This window comes from Meles meles, chromosome 6 (genome assembly GCF_922984935.1).
Source record: "Meles meles chromosome 6, mMelMel3.1 paternal haplotype, whole genome shotgun sequence".
Lineage (NCBI taxonomy): Eukaryota > Metazoa > Chordata > Mammalia > Carnivora > Mustelidae > Meles > Meles meles.
The window spans coordinates 9,750,634-9,769,377 of NC_060071.1; the positions used below are offsets into that span (position 1 = coordinate 9,750,634).

Consider the following 18,744-nt stretch of genomic DNA (forward strand, 5'->3'; position numbering starts at 1 on the left):
GAGAGAGGGGGAAGCAGGCTCCCCACCGAGCAGAAAGCCCGATGCGGGGCTCGATCCCACAACCCTGAGATCATGACCTGAGCCGAAGGCAGAGGCTTAGCCCACGGAGCCACCCAGGTGCCACGTCCTTTCTCTTTATTTTTTGCAATCCGTTACTGGTTTTTGATGCCTGGTTACCATTAGCTTTGTATTTTTTGCATGTAGCAGTCTGTATTATGTTGATGGTTGCTTAAGTTTGAACCTATTCTTCTCTCCTCCCCATATTTTAGGTCTATGGTGTTGTACTTTACATCTTTTTATTTTTGAGTCCTTTGACTGATTTTTACATATATTTATTCTTACTGCTTTTGTGCTTCCTATTTTTCTTACTCCTATTTATGATCTTTCTACTCAAAGAGCCCTTTTTTAAAAATTTCTTTTCAGTGTTCCAGAATTTATTGTTTATGCACCACACCCAGTGTTCCCTGCAATACGTGCCCTCCCTAATACGCACCATCAGGTTCACCCAACCACCCACCCCCCTTCCCTCCAAAACCCTCAGTTTGTTTCTCAGAGTCCACAGTCTCAAAGAGCGCTCTTTAGTATATTTTTGTAGGAATGGTTTAGTGGTTATGGACTGTTAGTTTTTGTCTGAGAAACTGTTTCCTTCTATTCGGATGATAGCCTTGCTGGATAGAATATTCTTGGCTGCAGGTTGTTTTCCTTCAGCAGTTTGAATATTTAATTCCACTCCTTTCTGGTCAAGGTTTCTGTTGAAAAATCAGCTGATAGCCTAATGGGATTTCCATTGTATGTAACTGGGTTTTTTTGTTTAGTTTTGTTTTTGTTTTTGTCATTGTTGCTTTTAAAATTCTGTCTTTATTACTACTTTTTGCCATTTTAATTACTCTGTTTTCATATGGGCCTCCTTTGGTTAATTTTGTTGGACCTCTCTGTGTCTCCTGGATCTGGATTTCTGTTTCCTTCCCCAGATTTGGAATGTTTTCAGTTATTATTTCTTCAAGCAAATTTTCTGCTCCCTTTTCTCTGTCTTCTCCTTCTGGGACCCCTATAATGTGAACGTTATTATGCTTGATAGTATTGTTGAGTTCCTTAAGTCAATTTTCATGTTGTATATTTTTTCTCACCTGCTCAGCTTGATTGCTTTCCACTACTCTGTCCTCCAAGTCACTGATCTGTTCTTCTTCTTCCTCTCAGTCTATTTATTCCATCTAATATAGTTTTGATTTCATTTACTGAGTTCTCCGTCTCTGATTGGTTCTTTTTTATGTCTTCTATCTCTTTGTTAAGGGCCTCAATGAGGTCCTCCACTCTCAAGTCCAGAGAGGATCTTCATGGTCATTACCTGAAATTCTTTGTCAGGCATATTACTACCATTTCATTTAGGTCCCTTGATGTGATTTTTGTCCTTTTCTTTCACTTGGGACATAATCCTCTGTCCCCTTATTTTGTCTAACTGTGTCTGTTTCTGTATTGGGAAAGTAACCTATGTCTCCCACTCTTGCAAGTAGTGGTCTTATGAAGAACAGGGCCTGTAGTGCCCTGGATTGCAGAACCTGGGAGATTCAAGGGTGTCTCCTTTAAAAAAATTTTTTTTAAAAATTTATTTATTATTATTTAGAGAGCACAAGCAGGGGGAGGGGCAGACGGAGAGGGAGAGAGAGAATCTCAAGCGGACTCAGTGGAGCCTGATGTGTGGCTCAGTCTCGTGAACCCGAGATCATGACCTGAGTCTAAATCAAGAGTGGGATGCTCAACCGACTAAGCCACCCAGGTGTCCCTCGGTGGTGGTGGGTCTCTGTGTGTCGCACGCAGACTGCTTTTGTGGCTGACCCTCTTCTCACCAGTCACCCGCAGTGGCTCTCTCTGCTGAGGGCACAGTTTGGTCCCTATACTGTTAGTGGGCCAGTGTGGTGCCGCATTGGGCTCGAGTTTGCCAGAGATGTAGTATCACCAAACTATAGGGCACATTCCCTGTGTTGTCCCTGAGGTTTTGTTGTTGGGTGGGGCTTGTAGTCCCACCAGGTGTCTGTCCCCAGCCCACTGCTGGGGCTGCAGCCTGACTGGTGTATATGGTCGCCTTTTTCTCTCTCTGGGGCAGGAGTCTCTTTGGAGTGGTGCTGGCTCCAGTCAGGGCTGCTTGCACACTGCGGCTTGTGGCACTGCTTTGGACGGGCGCCTGCCCAGAGTGTATTTGCGGGTGTGGATCTCCAAAGTGCGCTGGGCAGGACGTGCAGTGTGAGCAAGGTTTGTGTGCCAGTGCTCTGCAGGAGGGGGCCTGCAGCCACGGGGACCCGGGCTGGCCAGATCGGAGGGGGCGGATCGGCCAAGTGCGCGGAGATAGGACGGGAAGTGTTGGCAGGGTTCTCGCAGTCTTCTGGGGGCGGGGACCCGCAGCGCCAGGACTGAGGCAGGCCTGGCTGGAGGGGGCGGGTCTGCTGCAGTCCAGGGAGAGTGGGGTGGGGTGTCGGCAAGTTGGGCATGAAGGTCAGCTCCCTGGTTCCAGAAGGCAGCTGTGTGTTGAGGCTGGGGGGCAGAGGAGGGAAATGGCATCTGCCAGCTCCTTTGTTTCTGGAAGAGTCTCCCAGGGATCTCTGCCCCTCCCGCACATGCTCGGAGATTAGTAAATGACTCGCCCTGCTGTGCGTCCCAGGCGTGTCTCAAAATGCTGATCCTACACTATCTCCCTGGGCTGTTTGTCGTGCTGTCTCTTTAAGGGTGAGGACTCAGGTTCCTGTTGCCCTCCAGACTCCCAGAGGCAAGCTGGTTGACTGTTAATGTTCTCGGTTCTAAGAACTTGGGAAATTCAGCCTTTCTGGTTTTCAAAGCAAAACGTCACGGGAACTCGTCTTCCCTGTGCAGGCTCCCCGGTGATGGTCTCTCCCCTCTTCTGGGCCATGTTTCCTCCCTCCCGTGGAGGGCTGTGATCTGTTTCGCTCCCCACTCCCTTTCCTCCCCTCTTGGATATGGCCTCATTTCCACATTTAGCTGAGGAACCGGTCTTTGGTTCTGTTTGCACTGATGTGACTGTTATGAAGTCGTGTCTGTGGAACAGGGTGAGCTTAGGGTCCTCTTCCTCTGCCAGCGCCCCCAAAGTCCCCTTCCTGGGGGGGTCATTTGGGGCGGAGAAGGTTGTCAAAGAAGGCAAACTAACGTTAATTCTTTGGACAGAGTAGAATCTATAGCAAAGGACGATTTTACTGCACTGATTTGACTGGAAATAGTTTTGATTCCAGGCACAGATCCCATGCCTTCAGGGCTGGCCAATGCCACCACCCCCCCCACCCCGGCCCCCTGGTTTGCATCTGGGCCCCAGGAAAACGTCTCCGAGGAGCTACTGAGTGTTTACAGACTCTTCCTGACTCCTGTTCCCAGAGGGACATTAGAAGCAGACGTGCTCTTTGGGGAGGGGGCTCTTACTGGAGTGGGGGATGCCCCTTTATCAGGAGCCCAGAGTATTCCGAGACGCTCTCCAGGCAACCCACGGGGATAGAACACGACATGGCAACAATTGAGACTTAAAGGACATTTATTTTTTGAAAGGGTGGAGGGGACTTTACAAGTAGAGTCTGAAGCCAATAACTAGAAAGGAAGATAAATAAAATACAAAGCCAGTATGTTGTGGCAAAATCCCAGAAAACACACTGAAAATTTTTTTTTACAGTTTAAAACTGCCTTACTTTATACATAATTACAAATTAATATACAGCATCTGGGTTTTAACCCTTTTTTTATTTAAAAGAATCTAGCACAGAAATGTTTGTCTAGCAGTTGAAAACCACAAAAGCAGAGGTATAAGGTGTATGGTAATCGCCCTCCTGCAGGTCCGGGCGTCTCCCACGCCCGCAGTGGGTAAGGAACACAGGAAACCACAGGTTGAACCATGACCATGGGCGAGCTGACCGGACGGCCCCTGTCGGGTGGCTGCGAAAGGCAGGAGAGCTCAAGCGGGGTGAGTATCGGGGGTGAAGAGGCCGGGTTGGGGGGACAGCACCCTCTGCTTCGTGGCAGAGAGGGGCCCCCGGCACAGGCCGGGCTCGGCCGGGTGTGCAGAGCAGGGTGGTGTGGTCTGGGGCCGGAGGCCGTTAGCTGGCTGGGTTTGCCCGGCTTTCAACCTTAGCGAGATGGAGAATTAATTCAAGGCCTGTCGATCTTTTGACAAATTAAGTTAGATGAGTACAAGGAAAGAAGCCTTTGTTTTTCCCTTCCTTTTTTTTGATTTTACTTTTATGGCAGCATTAAAATACTTTCCACTTTAAAGCCTGGCCAGCAGGCAGTAGATCCCAAAGCTCTGGTAAACTAGGAATGTGAGGCGATGTTGGAAGAAAAAAGACGCAAACCACAACAAACCCCTTGCCCTCCTCTCGTCTCTGCGTGTCAGCGAGCGCGAGAGCGCGGGGGCCGGGACGCGGGCCCAGCACCACCGGTACGTGTGTGTCCAGGCGGGCACGCGAGGCACTCATGTCACTCAAACACTGCCGTCTAACCTACAGGGCTGGTTCCGGGCTTCCACAGGCCAAGGCCGCCGATCCCCTCTGGGGGACCCTCCAAGCCACCGTGTGTGTGGCCCATCACCAGCACAGTGTCTCCAACACCCTCCCAGGGCTCGGCTGGCCTGGGCACAACCCGTCACCCATCAACACTGGAGTGGACTCAGCCCCCTCCCCGTGCCGTCCTTGGGGCAAATGCCCAAATCCTCGGGGGGAGAGAACTGGCTATGGAGAAGCCTTAGAGACCAAGCAGTGAAATATTAAGTACTTCTGTGAACACCAACTTCTGGATCAAGTCCTGGCCTCTAAGGTACAGTTCTGCCCCTCGCTTGAGGCAGAGTCTACCTTATTAACCCCTGCACCCCCACACCTGCCCCCCTTCCCGGGAAAGGTACAACAAACCCCAAGGGTCTTGAAAATTTGTGCTTCCTGCTAGCTACTAGGGGCTCAGGAAGAGAATGAGGAGAACATTCTCTTCTCAAAGAGACGACGTCAGTGGTGCTACCCTGAGACGTAAGAGGGAGAAAGGTAAGATTCGTACCTTTTCAAAAAAAAAAAAAAAAAAAAAAAATCTCGATAAGGATTTCTTCCCCACAGATCGCTCTCGTGGGGATAGAGAATGGAATGTTGGCAAAGGCTGAATCATGGCAATTTGCATGTTTTTAACCCTCTCTGTTTTCAAAGAAGAGTTCACATAGCTGATTGTCCCACAAAAGAAGCCAACAGATGAGAGCATTTAAAGTGCATGTCACCCAACTGGGATGACAACTTCTGAGATGATAGAATTTTTGAGACAGAATTGAGCCTCCCTCCAGGAACTTCACTAGACTCTGGAAATCTGGGGGCTCTGGCTGGTGTCAGGCATTTGCCTTCTGGAGCTTACTGGAGGACACAACAGGGAATGGCCTTTGAGTCCCCTGGGCAGACAACCCCTTCTCACAAGCAAAGAGCCCAGATGAGGCCTCAGACTCCGGAACCAGAGTGGTTCTCAAGGTCACGAGCACAAGCAGCAACAAACCAGGTAGCTGTCCAAGCTCGACAAAGAAGGTCCCGGAGTTCAGTTTCCGGGGGGGGGGCCGAGAAAGACCTGTCATGGCGCGGCTCTCAGGAAGCCGTTTTCTCCCTGCGCTGCAGACTTGGCTTTCGAAGGGGGTCAGGTGGGGTGGACGCAGGAGGCTCCCTCCAAATCTGGTTCTGCACGTGTCTACCCAGAACCTGAGCGAGCTCAGTGACTCGCGGGTGGGCGCAGGCAAAGCCCCCACCATCACCTGCAAAGCACCCCAAACATCAGAGCTAGTTGAGAGTAAAAGATACGTTCAAGTTGCCATCAAGCTGGGAAGCAGGGGCCAGAAACTCGGGGTCCACAGCGCGTCCGTGGCGAGCGGACGTGAGGGCCCATCTCGCCAGCACCGAGTGCAAGCTCCGGGAACACAGGGGCCTGGCCTACGGTGACACCGAGGAGGAAGGATGCAGGCTTCCCTCCCCGGTGCCATTCCTTCCAGTGGCCCAGGGCGAGCAGGACAGTGAGCCTAGAGGGGGACAGACCGCGGCATTCCACGTGCATCGAGAACCGTGGCAGGTGTGGCTGTGGCTTGGAGCTGTACAGACTAAGGCCAGGAAGTCACCTATCTTTTCACTGTTCGGGGTCTGGGGGGTTACACCGTGGTTCAAAAGAGGATTAGCTTAGCTGGTTTTGTTCTTAAAGTCTGCTTCTACAGGCTAAGAAATTTCTGAGACAGAAACAGGTGAATGTAACTCACAGGTGACAAGTTTCTTGACTCTCACGCAAGGGAGAAGACATCCCTTGATCCAAGGAGGAGGTGGGGGGGGTGAGAGGAGGGAAGGAAATGGATTCCCCTTCCCCAACCTTTAACTTTCCTTTGGGCCCTCAAGGCACTTTGACAGACACGGAGGAGCGAGCAGCGCTGTTCACGCTCTGCATCCATCAGACAGCGGGAACCGCTGGGCTGCTATGTTCATCCTCACACACACACACACACACACAATAAATAAGTCTAAGCTAACAATTTTAAACCAGACCTCTTTCAAATAAACTGAAAGATAAATATCTCCATCTGCAAGGCCAGCTTGCAATTCATCAACAAGCACCAAGTTACAGATTTTTTTTTAAAAAGTATGTTCAAAGACCCATGCTCCTGAGAGGCAAAAAGCAGGAAGGGAAGGGCACACTGAAAGCACAGACTTTTCCAGGGTCTCCCCGCGCGGGGAGGATGGAGTCCAGCAGGGAGAGGGGCCTCCGAGGACCTCCATGAACCGTCCTGCTCTAGCAGCTGGCGGCAAGCCTCTAGCAAACAGGGATCCCCGCCAGTGCGGGACAGAGAAGGGAAACCAGGCCGCGTCTGGGGCACACCTTCGAGGGGGCGGAGTACAGTAACCAACAGACCTTTAGATTGGAGAAACATTTCAAGAAATCAAATTCTACCCTGGCCTCCCGCTACAGAATGAGCTATAGAACGAGCACGTTTCCCAGCCACACCGGGGCCAGCTACCTCTCGGGCTAGACTGGTCTAAAAATGACGATGACGACAGAGGGGCCGGATGTCATCGGAACCGATGGGGGCCACTGTCCTAGTGTGGGGGTGGGGACAATCGTGCTGGCACAGCAGCCGCTGCCCTCGGGATGGTGTCAAGGAGGCTGTGGGTCAGTGACAACCAAAAAGTGTCACCATGCAGGAGTAAGGACGTGGAGACTTCTCTACTTCATCTGTGCCCAGAGTATGTGGGCAAACATCCTGGAAAGCCAGACTATGATTTCTTTGGATTTCATGTTAAAGTTTTTTTTTTTTTAAATGACAAACACCAAAATGAAGGTGGTACAGATCATATACATACGTACACACACACGCACATATATATATCTACATATATATATATATGCTTTTTAAACACATCATCCCTTCTCACTGGTTTTCACAAGCGTTTGCCATCCCTTTTAAAATGAAACATGCAGAAAGGGAGGAGGGGTGCACGGGGCAGGGTGACAGGACCACCTTGCAGGACCAGGGGGTACGACGCGAGTGCCTGCGTGCTCCTGGAGCAGGGCCGGGTGGCACCTCCTGGGCCGAGCTGACAGGCCTCTGCTACAGACGGTGCCTAATTCTGGCACACCCCACGTGTATATGCAGAAGGGTAACTCTATGTACACAGACCAAGTCCAAACTATCTGCCGTTTGACTGTTGCTTGTGTCCCTCAAATAAAAGGTAGAACCTCAGACCTTATTTCCACATTTCTTTCAGCCTTTAGAGATTCCTGACGTGTCCGAAACCGCCGCCTGGACTTCTGGGGCCGTCTACTTTCGGTGTGAGCCGCAGGCAGCCGCTGAGCCCGGGTCTCCTGCCCCACCCCGACCTCCGAGATCATTGTCCTTCTGGTCCAGGACGTGGGGCAGCTCGGTGTCCACGGTAAGAGGCCACACCCAGGAACAGGAGGAGAGGTGGGGCTGGTGGCCACGGGCCAGCACAGGAGGCAGCGGTCATGGCAGAGGACAGGGTCAGCAGAAGATCTCTTCACCCTCTGTGGGCACTTCGGACATAGGGCCATCTGGGAAAGGGGAAACCAAGGAGAAAACTTCAGAAAAAAACTGCTCTCTTCATTGAACTCCCTCCCCTTCCTCCTCAGCCCGAGTCCTGCAGGATGAGGCACATGCTGGCCTGGTGGGCAGTCACCCCGCTCCCGCCCACGGGGGCTCCCTGACTGCCTTGGTAGCTGGAGGTCCTCTGACCTTCGCTGGTCCACTGGGCCCTTCGACTTGACAAAGCAGTGGATTTCCTATTCACAGACAAACAGGCCCCGAGACAGAAACTTCTCTTTGATCTCCCCCAGAGACGGGAGGGAGCAATCCTGACGAGAAGGAGCCGAGGGAGGACTTAGGGAAAGGGCTGCACACGCTGGGAGCTTTGGTGAGTGGGATTTAATCAGAGGTCGGTGCGGGCAGCCACGTTCGCTGGTCTTGGCGTCCCGTATGTTACACAGCACCCGCAGGGTTAACCAGACCTGGGGCACTGTGCACTGACTGACTAGTTCTACTGATGATCTGACTAGACCTACAGAAAAGCAGGGAAGACTTCGGTCTTCGCTGCGGTGAGTTTCAGCCCCCACGCTGGGTAACAGATGCCCCCAAACTGAGACCTGCGCGCTCCCCTTGGCACCCACGTGCACAGAGGGGGTCCGAGATGCCCGCCGAGTCAGCGTTCTTGCCGGGAGCCCCGGCCGCCCTCCGCAGGCAGAGCACGTGGGCTCGGGGGGACGGCGGTGCAGCTCGGACACAGCCAAACGGCCCCCTCCGCTGAACCCTGCCCCCTGCCCCCTTCAGGACCCAGGAGCAACGTGGCAGTGGGGAGACCTGACATGTGTCACTCACCACCGGGCTGAGAGCGGCCGCCTTTGTTCTTCTTTTTCTTCTCCTTCTTCTCCTTCGGCTTAGCTAACCCAAACAGGCGGGTGGAGGCGGACGTGGGCGCGGGGGTCTGGCTCTGACCCTCTGGGACTTTGTTTGGCTGGCTGGTGGAACTCAGTATGTGAAAAGGCCCCTTATCTTTGTGTGTCCGAGAGATGCTGTTTCTTTTTGGGGACACCGAGAGTTCTGAGTCCAGCGATCCCGATTTGGCTATGGAAGGTACAGGCGGCAAGGGGGACTCCTCCGGGTTCGGAAGGAAGGATGGGATCCGCAGCAGCCTGCTGTGCTGATGTGAAACCTGCGCGTGGTCAAAACCAGAGCGGCTAAGTCAGGGGCCGGTGGCAGCCCGAGGGTCCGCTCCCTCCACGCTGGCTGAGGTCGACTGTGGGGGTGGCAGTCAGCCTGGGGTGTACCCACTCCCTTGGATGCCCCCGACTGCGCGGAGAAGGATCCAGGACTTCTGCGTAGCCCCCGCGTGGAACCAGGGCTAGTGCTCTGACCCACTACTGCGGTCCTTCAGGTACCGCATGTCTGCACCACGAAGGACTCACAGGACAAGGAAAGGAACCCCCACTCCCTGGAGAAACAGGGCTGCTTGGGTGAAGACTGACTGCCCTGCAGACTTACTACAGGGCTGAGGGCATGTGGGAGCCTGTCCCGTTAGAGGGGGGTGGGGAGCTGGAGGGGAAACCCGCCCCGGGTGCCGCCCCCTGCACGGCCCTGCGCGGTCACGGGGATGCGGGTGGTCGTCACCCCCCGGCGCCTCCCTGCAGACCCTGAGCCGCGCCCCTGGGACACGCTGCCTGAACTTCCTCGGGGGGCGGGGGCAGGTCAGCCCCCCACCCCCACAGCAGCAGGGGATGAGTGTCCGCCGGCGGCCGACCACGGACGCCCCCCGACTGAAGCTCATCCCTGAGGGGCTTCCTGCGGGAGCAACCGCCGAGTGAAGCGAGGGCCTGGCCTGCGTGCTCTCCACCCTCCCAGCCCTCCCCGCGGGTGCCCGCGGGTGCCCGCACCTGCTGGGCATCGTGCTCCGCCTGCCTCTGGCTGAGCCGCTCGGCGTCGCGCCTCAGCTGCTCCTGCTCGCGCTCCAGCTGCTTCTGCGCGGCGCGCAGCCTCTCCAGGTCGCACTGGTAGGCGCCCTTGCGGAGCTGCAGCTCGTCGCGCTCGCGCTCCAGGTCCTGCTGGCCGCGCCGCACGTCCTGCTCGCGCTGCGTCAGCCGCACCTCGCGCTCCTGCAGCGCCCGCTCACGCGCCTCCCACTCGCGCTCGCGCCGCCGCTTCTCCTCCAGGTGCTGCGCCTGCTGCTTCTGCAGGTTGGCCAGGTCCTGGCGCTGCTTCTCCAGGCTGCGCTGCTTCTCCTGCTCCACCAGGGAGCTGGGGCGTGACGAGCTCCGGGTGAGCGCGCGCTCGGCCAGCAGCAGCTTCTGGTCCTCGATGTAGCTGTCCTGCTGCAGCACCACGCCCTGCGGGGGACACGCGGCAGAGGGAGCTGCGACCAGTCCCGCCCCCGCCCCTCTGTGCAGGCCCCTCCGGTCTAGCGCTCCGCTCCAACCTTGGAGTCAGGAGCACCCCCCTGCCTCCCCAACTGAGCCCAAAGCAATGTCAACTGTGTGGGGACCCAGAGCCTCGTTACGATTGGTCACATGCTGCTGACACTGCCCGGGGTGGGGGCTGGGTGCGCGCTGGAGGTGGGAGGAAGTAGGAGTTGGATCCGGTCCCGCTCCGGGAAAGGAAGTGGGCACAGTTTGAGGATAGTTCCCAGAAAGTGCTAAATAGCAGTTACTTGGGGGAGGACTTCCCTCACCACAAACTACACAGAGATGCAAACTCCATCACGCCAAACAAAGCACCCAAGCAGGCAGCACTTCAGGCTTTGCCCCAAGGCTACAGCACCTATTCCTGTATCTCCCCGGTCAGTTCACCCGTCATTCATTCCTCCGAGGCCAACGACACACGAAGCACCGCGCGTTGTACCCTTTCCCATCACGACAGCCCGTCGTGTCTCGACCGAGGGCCCCATTTACCCACGAGCCGCCCGCAGACCTCAAAGATCCCGGGCAACGCTACCCTTCTGGCCTCTCTGGACACGAGGGAGGGAGGGAGGCAGGCCCGTACCTGCAGCGCGCTGAGGAGCTCGTGGAGGTGAACGACACTCTGGACGACCTGCTGCGAAGGGAAGCAACGGAAACAGCCCTCAGGACGGAGTCTCTGAACCCACCACCCCGCGGCGCGTCATGAGCCAACCCCCCAACCCACAGCAAGGGGCCGCATCTGAACGGAGTATTTCCAGACTGAAAGCACCAGAGAGTGAGCGGGTATGGATGGCCCAGAGACCCAAACCAAGGTCAAGCAAACGGGACAACGGTGCAGGGGGGCCATCAGCCTGCAGCCAGGACGTGGTAAGGCTCCTCTCTAAGATGGCGCAAAAGCGACGTGTAACGGGACAGAAAGCCCAGGGCAAATCACAAGAATTCAGTATATAAGGAGCGTTCCTAAATCAATGGGGAAGGAAAGAATATTCAACAAATTGCTCTGAGAAAATGGGCTAAGTCTTTGGGAAAAATCAAGTCGGGATCCCGGCTCACACAAAACCTATTCAAACAGATTAAAATGTAAGTGTAAAAAAAAGAACCGTTAAGAGAGCTGTAAGAAAACACGAGACTGACTCTTCTGATCATGAAACAGAGAAGGCTCCTCGAGGAAGCAAGGCAAGAAACCACAGGGCGCCTTCATGGCCCCTGTGTGAAACGTAAAATTAAAATATAAAATGCAGACACACTTTGAACAGAAAGCCAAAAGAAAAACCCCTTCGCTTAAAAAAAGGCTCCTGTGGACCCATGAGAAACGAGTACCCTAGGAAGAAAAAAGGCAATGCAAACCAGCAATTTGCAAAGAAATACAAGTGGCCAATTCTATGACCTATTAAAAATGATTTACCTTTCTTCGAAAGCAAAGAGACAGAAAGTAAGCTACCACATGCACTTATGAAACCAACAAAACAGCAGTTAAAAATGGGTCGTTCCCCTGTAGAGAAAATGAAAAAAGATCCACCGGAGGACATCTTTGGGGGGGGGAGGGAGCTGGGGAGGAAGGAAATGACTAATGAAGCTAATTAAAAGAAGCATTCAAATCTGCTTTCTACCCTCATTAACAATTAGCAGGGCACTGGCCAGAGTTTGTACCCTGTGTTTTACCTTAACAACATTCTATTTGCTCTTTGTATATTTAAGTGTTGTAAGGAAATGTGTTTCAATCAAAACTGAACATGAGATAAAAGGAAAGAGATGTGGCTTTTGTGATATTCTATCACAAACACTTTTATTGTATCTCTGTAAAATACAATGTATGTATGCATGTAAGTGTTTTCGTCCTGATGTTGCTACTTCCATGGCAAAGGGGAAAAAAAAAAAAAAAGAACGAAAAAAAAAAAGAAAAAAAATTGGAAAAAAAAAATCAGGCTCATAGCAGCTACTGTGTAGAAATTTCCCCCTACTTCTAATTTGCTGAATGAAGAAAAAAATCTTTTATTTGTGATATTTTCAGAGACATTTGCTCTAGTATGGTGTATTTAAATAATAAAAACTTAAAAGAAAAAAAAAAAATGGGTCGTTCCCAATGCCAGGGAAAGCAAGAACGGTCCTGTGTGGAGGGAAGGGGCGCGCGCCACACGCACGTCTTTCTCGAGCTGTTCTTGGTGCATCAAATCCCCCGCGAAACTGCAGGGAAGTAAAACCATGGCAGGCCACAGAGCACCACACAGCCCTTACAGCGCAGGCTTGTGCACACAAGCACTGGGGAGGTGCTTCAAACACGTTAAGAGAAAAAAAGGACACGAAGCTGCGGGGGTACAGCTGTGAATGATACATAAAGCTATTTCTGTACTATTCACACGCACACAGACTTAGACACATAAATATACGTTGTGTAGAAGAAAAGGACGGAAATATAAACACCCAGCATTTAACAATACCTATTTCTTGGGGGTGGACTTATTTTACTCATTTTTTTGTTTGTTTGTTTCTGAACATGTCCCTTTCATGACACAGCTGACCACTGAACAACGCAGGGCTTGTGGCGCCGAATCCCTCGCACAGCAGAAAACCTGCTTATAACTTCTGACTCTCCAAAAACTTTACAAATAGCCTACACTGTTGCCCTGAAGTCTTACCCATAACATAGTGGATGAACACATACCTTTATATGGTACGTGTATTATATGCTGTATTATAAAAGTAGGCTAGAGAAAAGAGAATGTCACTAAAAATGATCATAAGGAAAACACATTTATAGTACTGTATTCTGTTCATTAAAAAAACCTGCATATTAGAAGTGGACCCGTGCAGTTCAAACCCATGTTATTCAAGGTTCAACTGTACTTAGAATGAAACACCAAAAACTTAATTATCAAGCTTAGCTCTTCTGAGAACACACTTTTTACCCTCTTTTCAGTTTCTTCTTAATAAAAGAGGTCACCAAAGTCCAGCGGACTGTGGCTGGGCATCCGCAGTGTGTTATCAGCATTGGAATGCCTGAAAAGGTCTGGTACTTTCTTACCTGAACCTTGTCATGAAATACAGGGGGGAAAAGTCACCGAACCGAAAAATACGGGTGAAATTTCATTCGAGCACCAGACAGCAACGGTCTGTGTGAGAGAGGATTTGGTTGAAGGCAAACACCGCTGAGGGGCCAGTGTTTACACTGCCGTGCCAACCAATGGAAAATACCTCCTGCGTCTTAGAGGGGACAAGGGGAAAAGTTCCCTTTAATTTAAAATTTTAAAACAAATCTCCTCAGGGCCTTACAATATTATGTAAAAAGCAAGAAGAAACCCAAGAGCATCTTGAAAGGGACGCCCCACAAACCCCACAAACCATGTAGCTAAGTACACACACTCCAAGCACGCCCTGAGCCACGCCAGTCTGGAGAGGGTGGTGGCCTGGGAATGGGATTTGCTGGCGGAGCAAGGAGCGGGGACCAGAGTGGGAGAGGCACAGTTCCCCAACAGGGTCAGCAGACCGGAACCGAGGAAGGGGAGAGAGACCCCCTCAGATCCAGCTCTCCAACGAGAGGGACACCAAGGCTGTTTTCAGAGTGACACACAGTGAGTGAAAAGCAGAGCTCAGAGAAGAAACGCAACTTGAGTCCTGGCAGGATAGGATATGACCACGCAGAGTGACCCACAAGTTGAGGTGCCACGGTCCACACCTGTGGCTTCTGGCGCCAGGCTCGAGTGCCAGGCAAGCAGCCGTGGCAGCGCGTGTTCCCAGAAAGCAAGAGGCCTGCTTCTCGAGGACGGAGAAGCCGAAGCCGTGTCAGGAGGCCACGGTCTGGCGCGATTCTGGGATGATGCCCGGGGCTCAGGCAAACAGCAAGGTAAGGAAAGTGGCGACCTCACCACTAAGTGTATAAATGGAAGCCAGGAGTCAGCTTGTTCATAACAGCAAAACACAGACGAGCATTCCCAGCCTAGCAATTATGACAGAATCCTATTCTTAGACATAGCTCATAATGCCCTTACCTCACTGTTTCTTTTAAGCATAAATACCAGGTTAGCATTTCCACCCTATAAAACAAAAACATGCATTAAAAAAAAAGATCCTGAGGCAAAAATAATGTTCATTATGTGTCTCGATTATGCTTGGGCTTCCCATTTACGTTCTTTTCCACTGCAGCTTCCTGCTGCAGGGTAACGAAGGTTTGAGGCCGGACTTAGCTGACCTAGAGAGGTCAGGCCAGTGTGGGCCGCTGACCCGGAGCTCCTGCCGCTCAGGCCGCGGGCGGCGAGGAGTGTAGCACGAGGCTCTGAGCCCGAGGGGCCTAACGGCCAGGAACACGGGACTCTGTAATTGTAGGGTTTGTTTCAAAATGTGCCTTCCTCCTGAAGTAGGAAATGAAAGCAAGTCGGATCCAAAACAAGATCCAAGGAGACTAACTGCAAAGATTATGGATGTAGAGGTTTTAGAAAGATACCTTTTTCAGACCGCTGTCCGACTCGGTTCTCCTCAGATCCTGGCCGTCCTCTCCCTCTTCCTTCTCACCTCCTGAAATAAACACGTTTTTGTTTTTTTTTTTAAGTTGTGAAACAGATTAGCCAAGAAAAAAATACAGTATCTGTAGCTTAGGGATATGGTATTCCCGCATCTTATTAATGCCAAAAAGGGGGAAGCCACCTGGGGGCATCTAAGTGATAATTAAGAATTTTATGGCCACAGAAGAATCAGAAGCAGAAAGGAAAAATGAGTATCATTAATCCTTTGGTCACCACTTAGCTGAGGTCCCAGGAAACTGGTTTTCATTTACTGAAGAGAACTGTGACACTGAGAGACGTTCCTGAGTGTTTCAGCAGCGAGCTACTCAGTGAGCTTTCGCTAAAACTTCTACTGACTGGGACGGGGAAGAGACAGCTACCGGAATAGGAGCTCATTTTTGGTTGTATGAGGTAGTTGGAGATCACCTATAGGAGTATGGGTTCTAAATCATTTACTGTTTTTGTTTTTTAAAGTAAGCCCTTTGGCCCAAGGTGGGCCTTGAACTCTTGACCCTGAGATCAAGAGTCACGTGCTCTATGGACGAAGCCAGCCAGGGGCCCGAAAATCATTTACCTTTGGAAGCGTTCATCTGATGGCTGTCAAATCCTCCAAAGGTCTCTGCTCTCCGGGGCAAGGAGACATGACCCACCATGCCTTCCTGCTCAACAGGGCTACTGACCGCCGGCCCCAGCGCGCCTCCCAGGCTTCCACTCACCAAACCTTGAAGGATCTCCACTGGAAAAAAGGAAACATGCTCAAGTCCCATTTCATCTTCCACTGAGAAAAAGAAAATCTCATGGTAATACACAAGATATACAGGAAGCACGATCAGACAATTCCAGAGTGACTAGGGACTTCCTTTGTGCAGAGAAAGGTTTCAGCTCAGGGTATGTGTTGTAGCTGGATTCTACTGGGAATTCACAGACAAAGCCTTCGGCCTTATTTACACGGGGTCAAGGAAATTCGAAAGGGCATGGGGAAGACAAAGGAATTTAATGGAAGGGGCATGGCCTTCTAGAGTCATACCCAAAGTAGCCAAAAAGAATTTCCTAGGAAGTAAGATGGGCCAATCTGAGAGCAGCCCTAAAGCTGGCAGGGTTCTTCCCCCGGTACAGTGAGTTCAAGGGACCAGAGAAGTCAAGGGTTGGAATTCTCAGATCTGACCAGCGAGGCCTCTTTTGTAGAGCCGGGTCCCCCAGAAAGGAAAAAGTACTAAAAGTGGAATAAAGCTTGAGCTGAAGAGAAGCCAGAGAGGAGGTCCAGATGGAATGAAGGAGGGAAACAGAGGCAGGGAATCACGTAGAAGCAGCCACTGTATTTAAAAACAACAACAACAACAACAACACACTCCACGGAAACAATCAGAGTCCTGTGAAGTGAGAAAAGATATCTATACCTAAAAACTTAAGAAGCTTATTTCATGTAAAAATGAGCAACTGGGGGGGGGGCGGCACCTGGGTGGCTCAGTGGGTTAAAGACTCTGCCTTTGGCTCGGGTCATGATCCCAGGGTCCTGGGATCGACCCCCGCATCGGGCTCTCTACTCAGCGGGGAGCCTGCTTCACCACCCCCCCCGCCTGCCTCTCTGCCTACTTGTGATCTCTGTCAAATAAATAAATAAAATCTTTTTTAAAAAAAATGAGCAACTGGGAAAACATCCAAGTCAAATCCCACACAACGCTAAGGAGGAAGAAAGCGAGAAAAAGAATAAGGGGCATGACTCCCTGCGTGGGCTAACAGCATCTCAGGGACAAGTGTCCATGAAGTGGACGGGTTACTTACTGCAAGGAGAGGACACGGCCATGGAGGAACCCAGGGCAGAATCGGGAAACACAGATGCCAAGAAGTGGAAACAAAGAGAAATGATCATTTTAGAGAGGAAAACTAGATCACAAGAGCAAAACCAACCCAACAGAAAATGACTTACCAGAAGGTGGAAGGAAGAATACTTGAACGTGAAAAAGATGAAGGGATACAAAGCGTGAAGAGAGCAACACGTGTGGAGGACAGAGGGGGTCCGGCATGTGGATAGCGGGAGTTCTTGAAGAAGAGAATCAAAACAAGGGCAGAGGAAAAATACTAAAAGCTCTAATTTAAGAATACTTCTTGAAATTGGAAAACTGTGAGCCTGAGAACACTGACCCAGAACAACCCCAACAGAAGGCGTATGCTGGTCAAACTACCTGGAATTCGAGAAAGTAGTTCTCAGGGCGCCTAGGCAGAAAGCGTGGGACTTACAAGGGGAGAAGTGAGATTACGATCGCACACGGACAGCTGCTTTATGCCAGGAGAAAAAGCAAGAACGTTATTTAAGAGCAACCAAGATACCCGAGGGAAGAAAACGTGAACCGAGCATGTCCTATCCCGCAGAGCGGACTTGCGAGCGCTCCACGGTACCAATTACTACCCGCACGCAAGGACACAGGGTGCGGTGTTCTCACGAGCCCTTCCCGGGACAGCTACTGAAGGAGGAGCCTGAGACATCTAAAATGACAAGCGTAATGAAAACTCCAGCAGCAGTGACCAGGCCTACTGCCAGGACTGTGGTCTTAAAAAACAAGAGTTCCTTAGAGAAAGGACCCTAGATCTGGGGCAGAAAACAAGGTGAGTCTAGAACGTCTTGATATACCAAAGAGCTCTGAAGCTCTCAGAGACTCCTGGGGTCCTGTCAGAAGCACCTGGAAGCCAAGCGAAAAGGCGCTGGTTGGCAAATCGCGAACATTCTCAGTGTTTAGTACAGATCATCACTGTAGTGACTTGAAAACCATCAAACAGCTTTAAATTCGTGAGTCTGTAATAGTATCTAAAACGTACGGGTCACCTTCAGAGGGTGACCCCAGATCAGTTCACTAGCCTGATAATTGGTAAATAAAGGGGAAAAAAATCCAGTGTTTATCGTTTTATCTTCCTTTTCCTGCATGCCACAAAGGAGACAGCTAGCTACCTTGTGCCTCTGGTAAAGGAGCCCCACACCGCAAGGACACAGCTTACCCCGGGGATCAAGCCTGAGCGCTAAAACCTCTCCGTCAGGCCGTGGATCTGAAGGAAGTCGCAGACAGAACAGAACGCTCGCGTGAATAAAAGCTGGACTCTGAGAGACACTCTAGGTCAAAAAGCTCCGATTCTTCAAAGATAAATTATGTGGAAAAGAAGAGCTGGTGGAGAGGCCTGGAAGTGAGGAATCTGAAAAGGTCGATGAAAAACAACCAAGACCACAGTGTCTACAAAGAGGCCTTTAGCCATCGACCGGTATGGAAACATGGAAGTCACAGTACCTGTTCCTTTTCAGAAGCAGGGAGGGAGCTTTGATGGGGACAGACCGTGTGGAAGGGCTCTGGGGTCTGGCCACATTCTATTTTGGGACCTGGGTAGCAGTTACAAGGATGTTCTCCTGATAATAATTTACTAAACAAAATACCTGTCTGGGATCGTTTTCTGTATCTGTACTTTATTTTACAATGGAAAAGTAAAATCTGGTAGATAATGTTAGTGCATGAGACACTTTGGGACGAGATTAAGAGGGGCAATTACCCTCATTTATTGCACTTTTCATTAAAGGTCCTCCTTTGAGAGCCTCTTCTGTGTTGGAGCGGAAGAGGATCCTAGAGCTGTGCGTTGGGGAGCAATCCTCCGGCAAGGGGGTGCTGCACTCGGTCATGTCTCGGAAAATCATCTCCTTCTCTTCCAGGAGGAGGAGGATCTGCTGGTCCTTCTGCTGGAGTTGCTCTGCAGGGAGGATGGAGAAAAGGTCTGGTCACTGGAGTGTTTAGAAGAGATGACCGGGACACGAGTGCCACCTTGTGGT

At 51.4% G+C, this 18,744-nt stretch overlaps 1 protein-coding gene across 11 annotated transcripts in view; it reads right to left on the reverse strand.

The window, feature by feature from the left end:
- Nucleotides 1–3,511: 3,511 nt before the first annotated feature.
- Nucleotides 3,512–18,744, reverse strand: part of AKAP13 (A-kinase anchoring protein 13) — a 320,007-nt gene continuing 304,774 nt past the window's right edge. For all 11 annotated transcript variants that reach the window (XM_046008539.1, XM_046008544.1, XM_046008541.1 and 8 more), the window contains 8 exons: nucleotides 18,471–18,665; nucleotides 15,514–15,675; nucleotides 14,882–14,952; nucleotides 14,430–14,474; nucleotides 11,027–11,077; nucleotides 9,925–10,374; nucleotides 8,873–9,206; nucleotides 3,512–8,052 (listed from right to left, as the gene is read on the reverse strand). In XM_046008539.1, coding sequence (XP_045864495.1) covers nucleotides 8,003–8,052; nucleotides 8,873–9,206; nucleotides 9,925–10,374; nucleotides 11,027–11,077; nucleotides 14,430–14,474; nucleotides 14,882–14,952; nucleotides 15,514–15,675; nucleotides 18,471–18,665 — 1,358 coding nt within the window. In that variant the 3' untranslated portion in view covers nucleotides 3,512–8,002. The remainder of the gene's footprint in view (nucleotides 8,053–8,872; nucleotides 9,207–9,924; nucleotides 10,375–11,026; nucleotides 11,078–14,429; nucleotides 14,475–14,881; nucleotides 14,953–15,513; nucleotides 15,676–18,470; nucleotides 18,666–18,744) is intronic.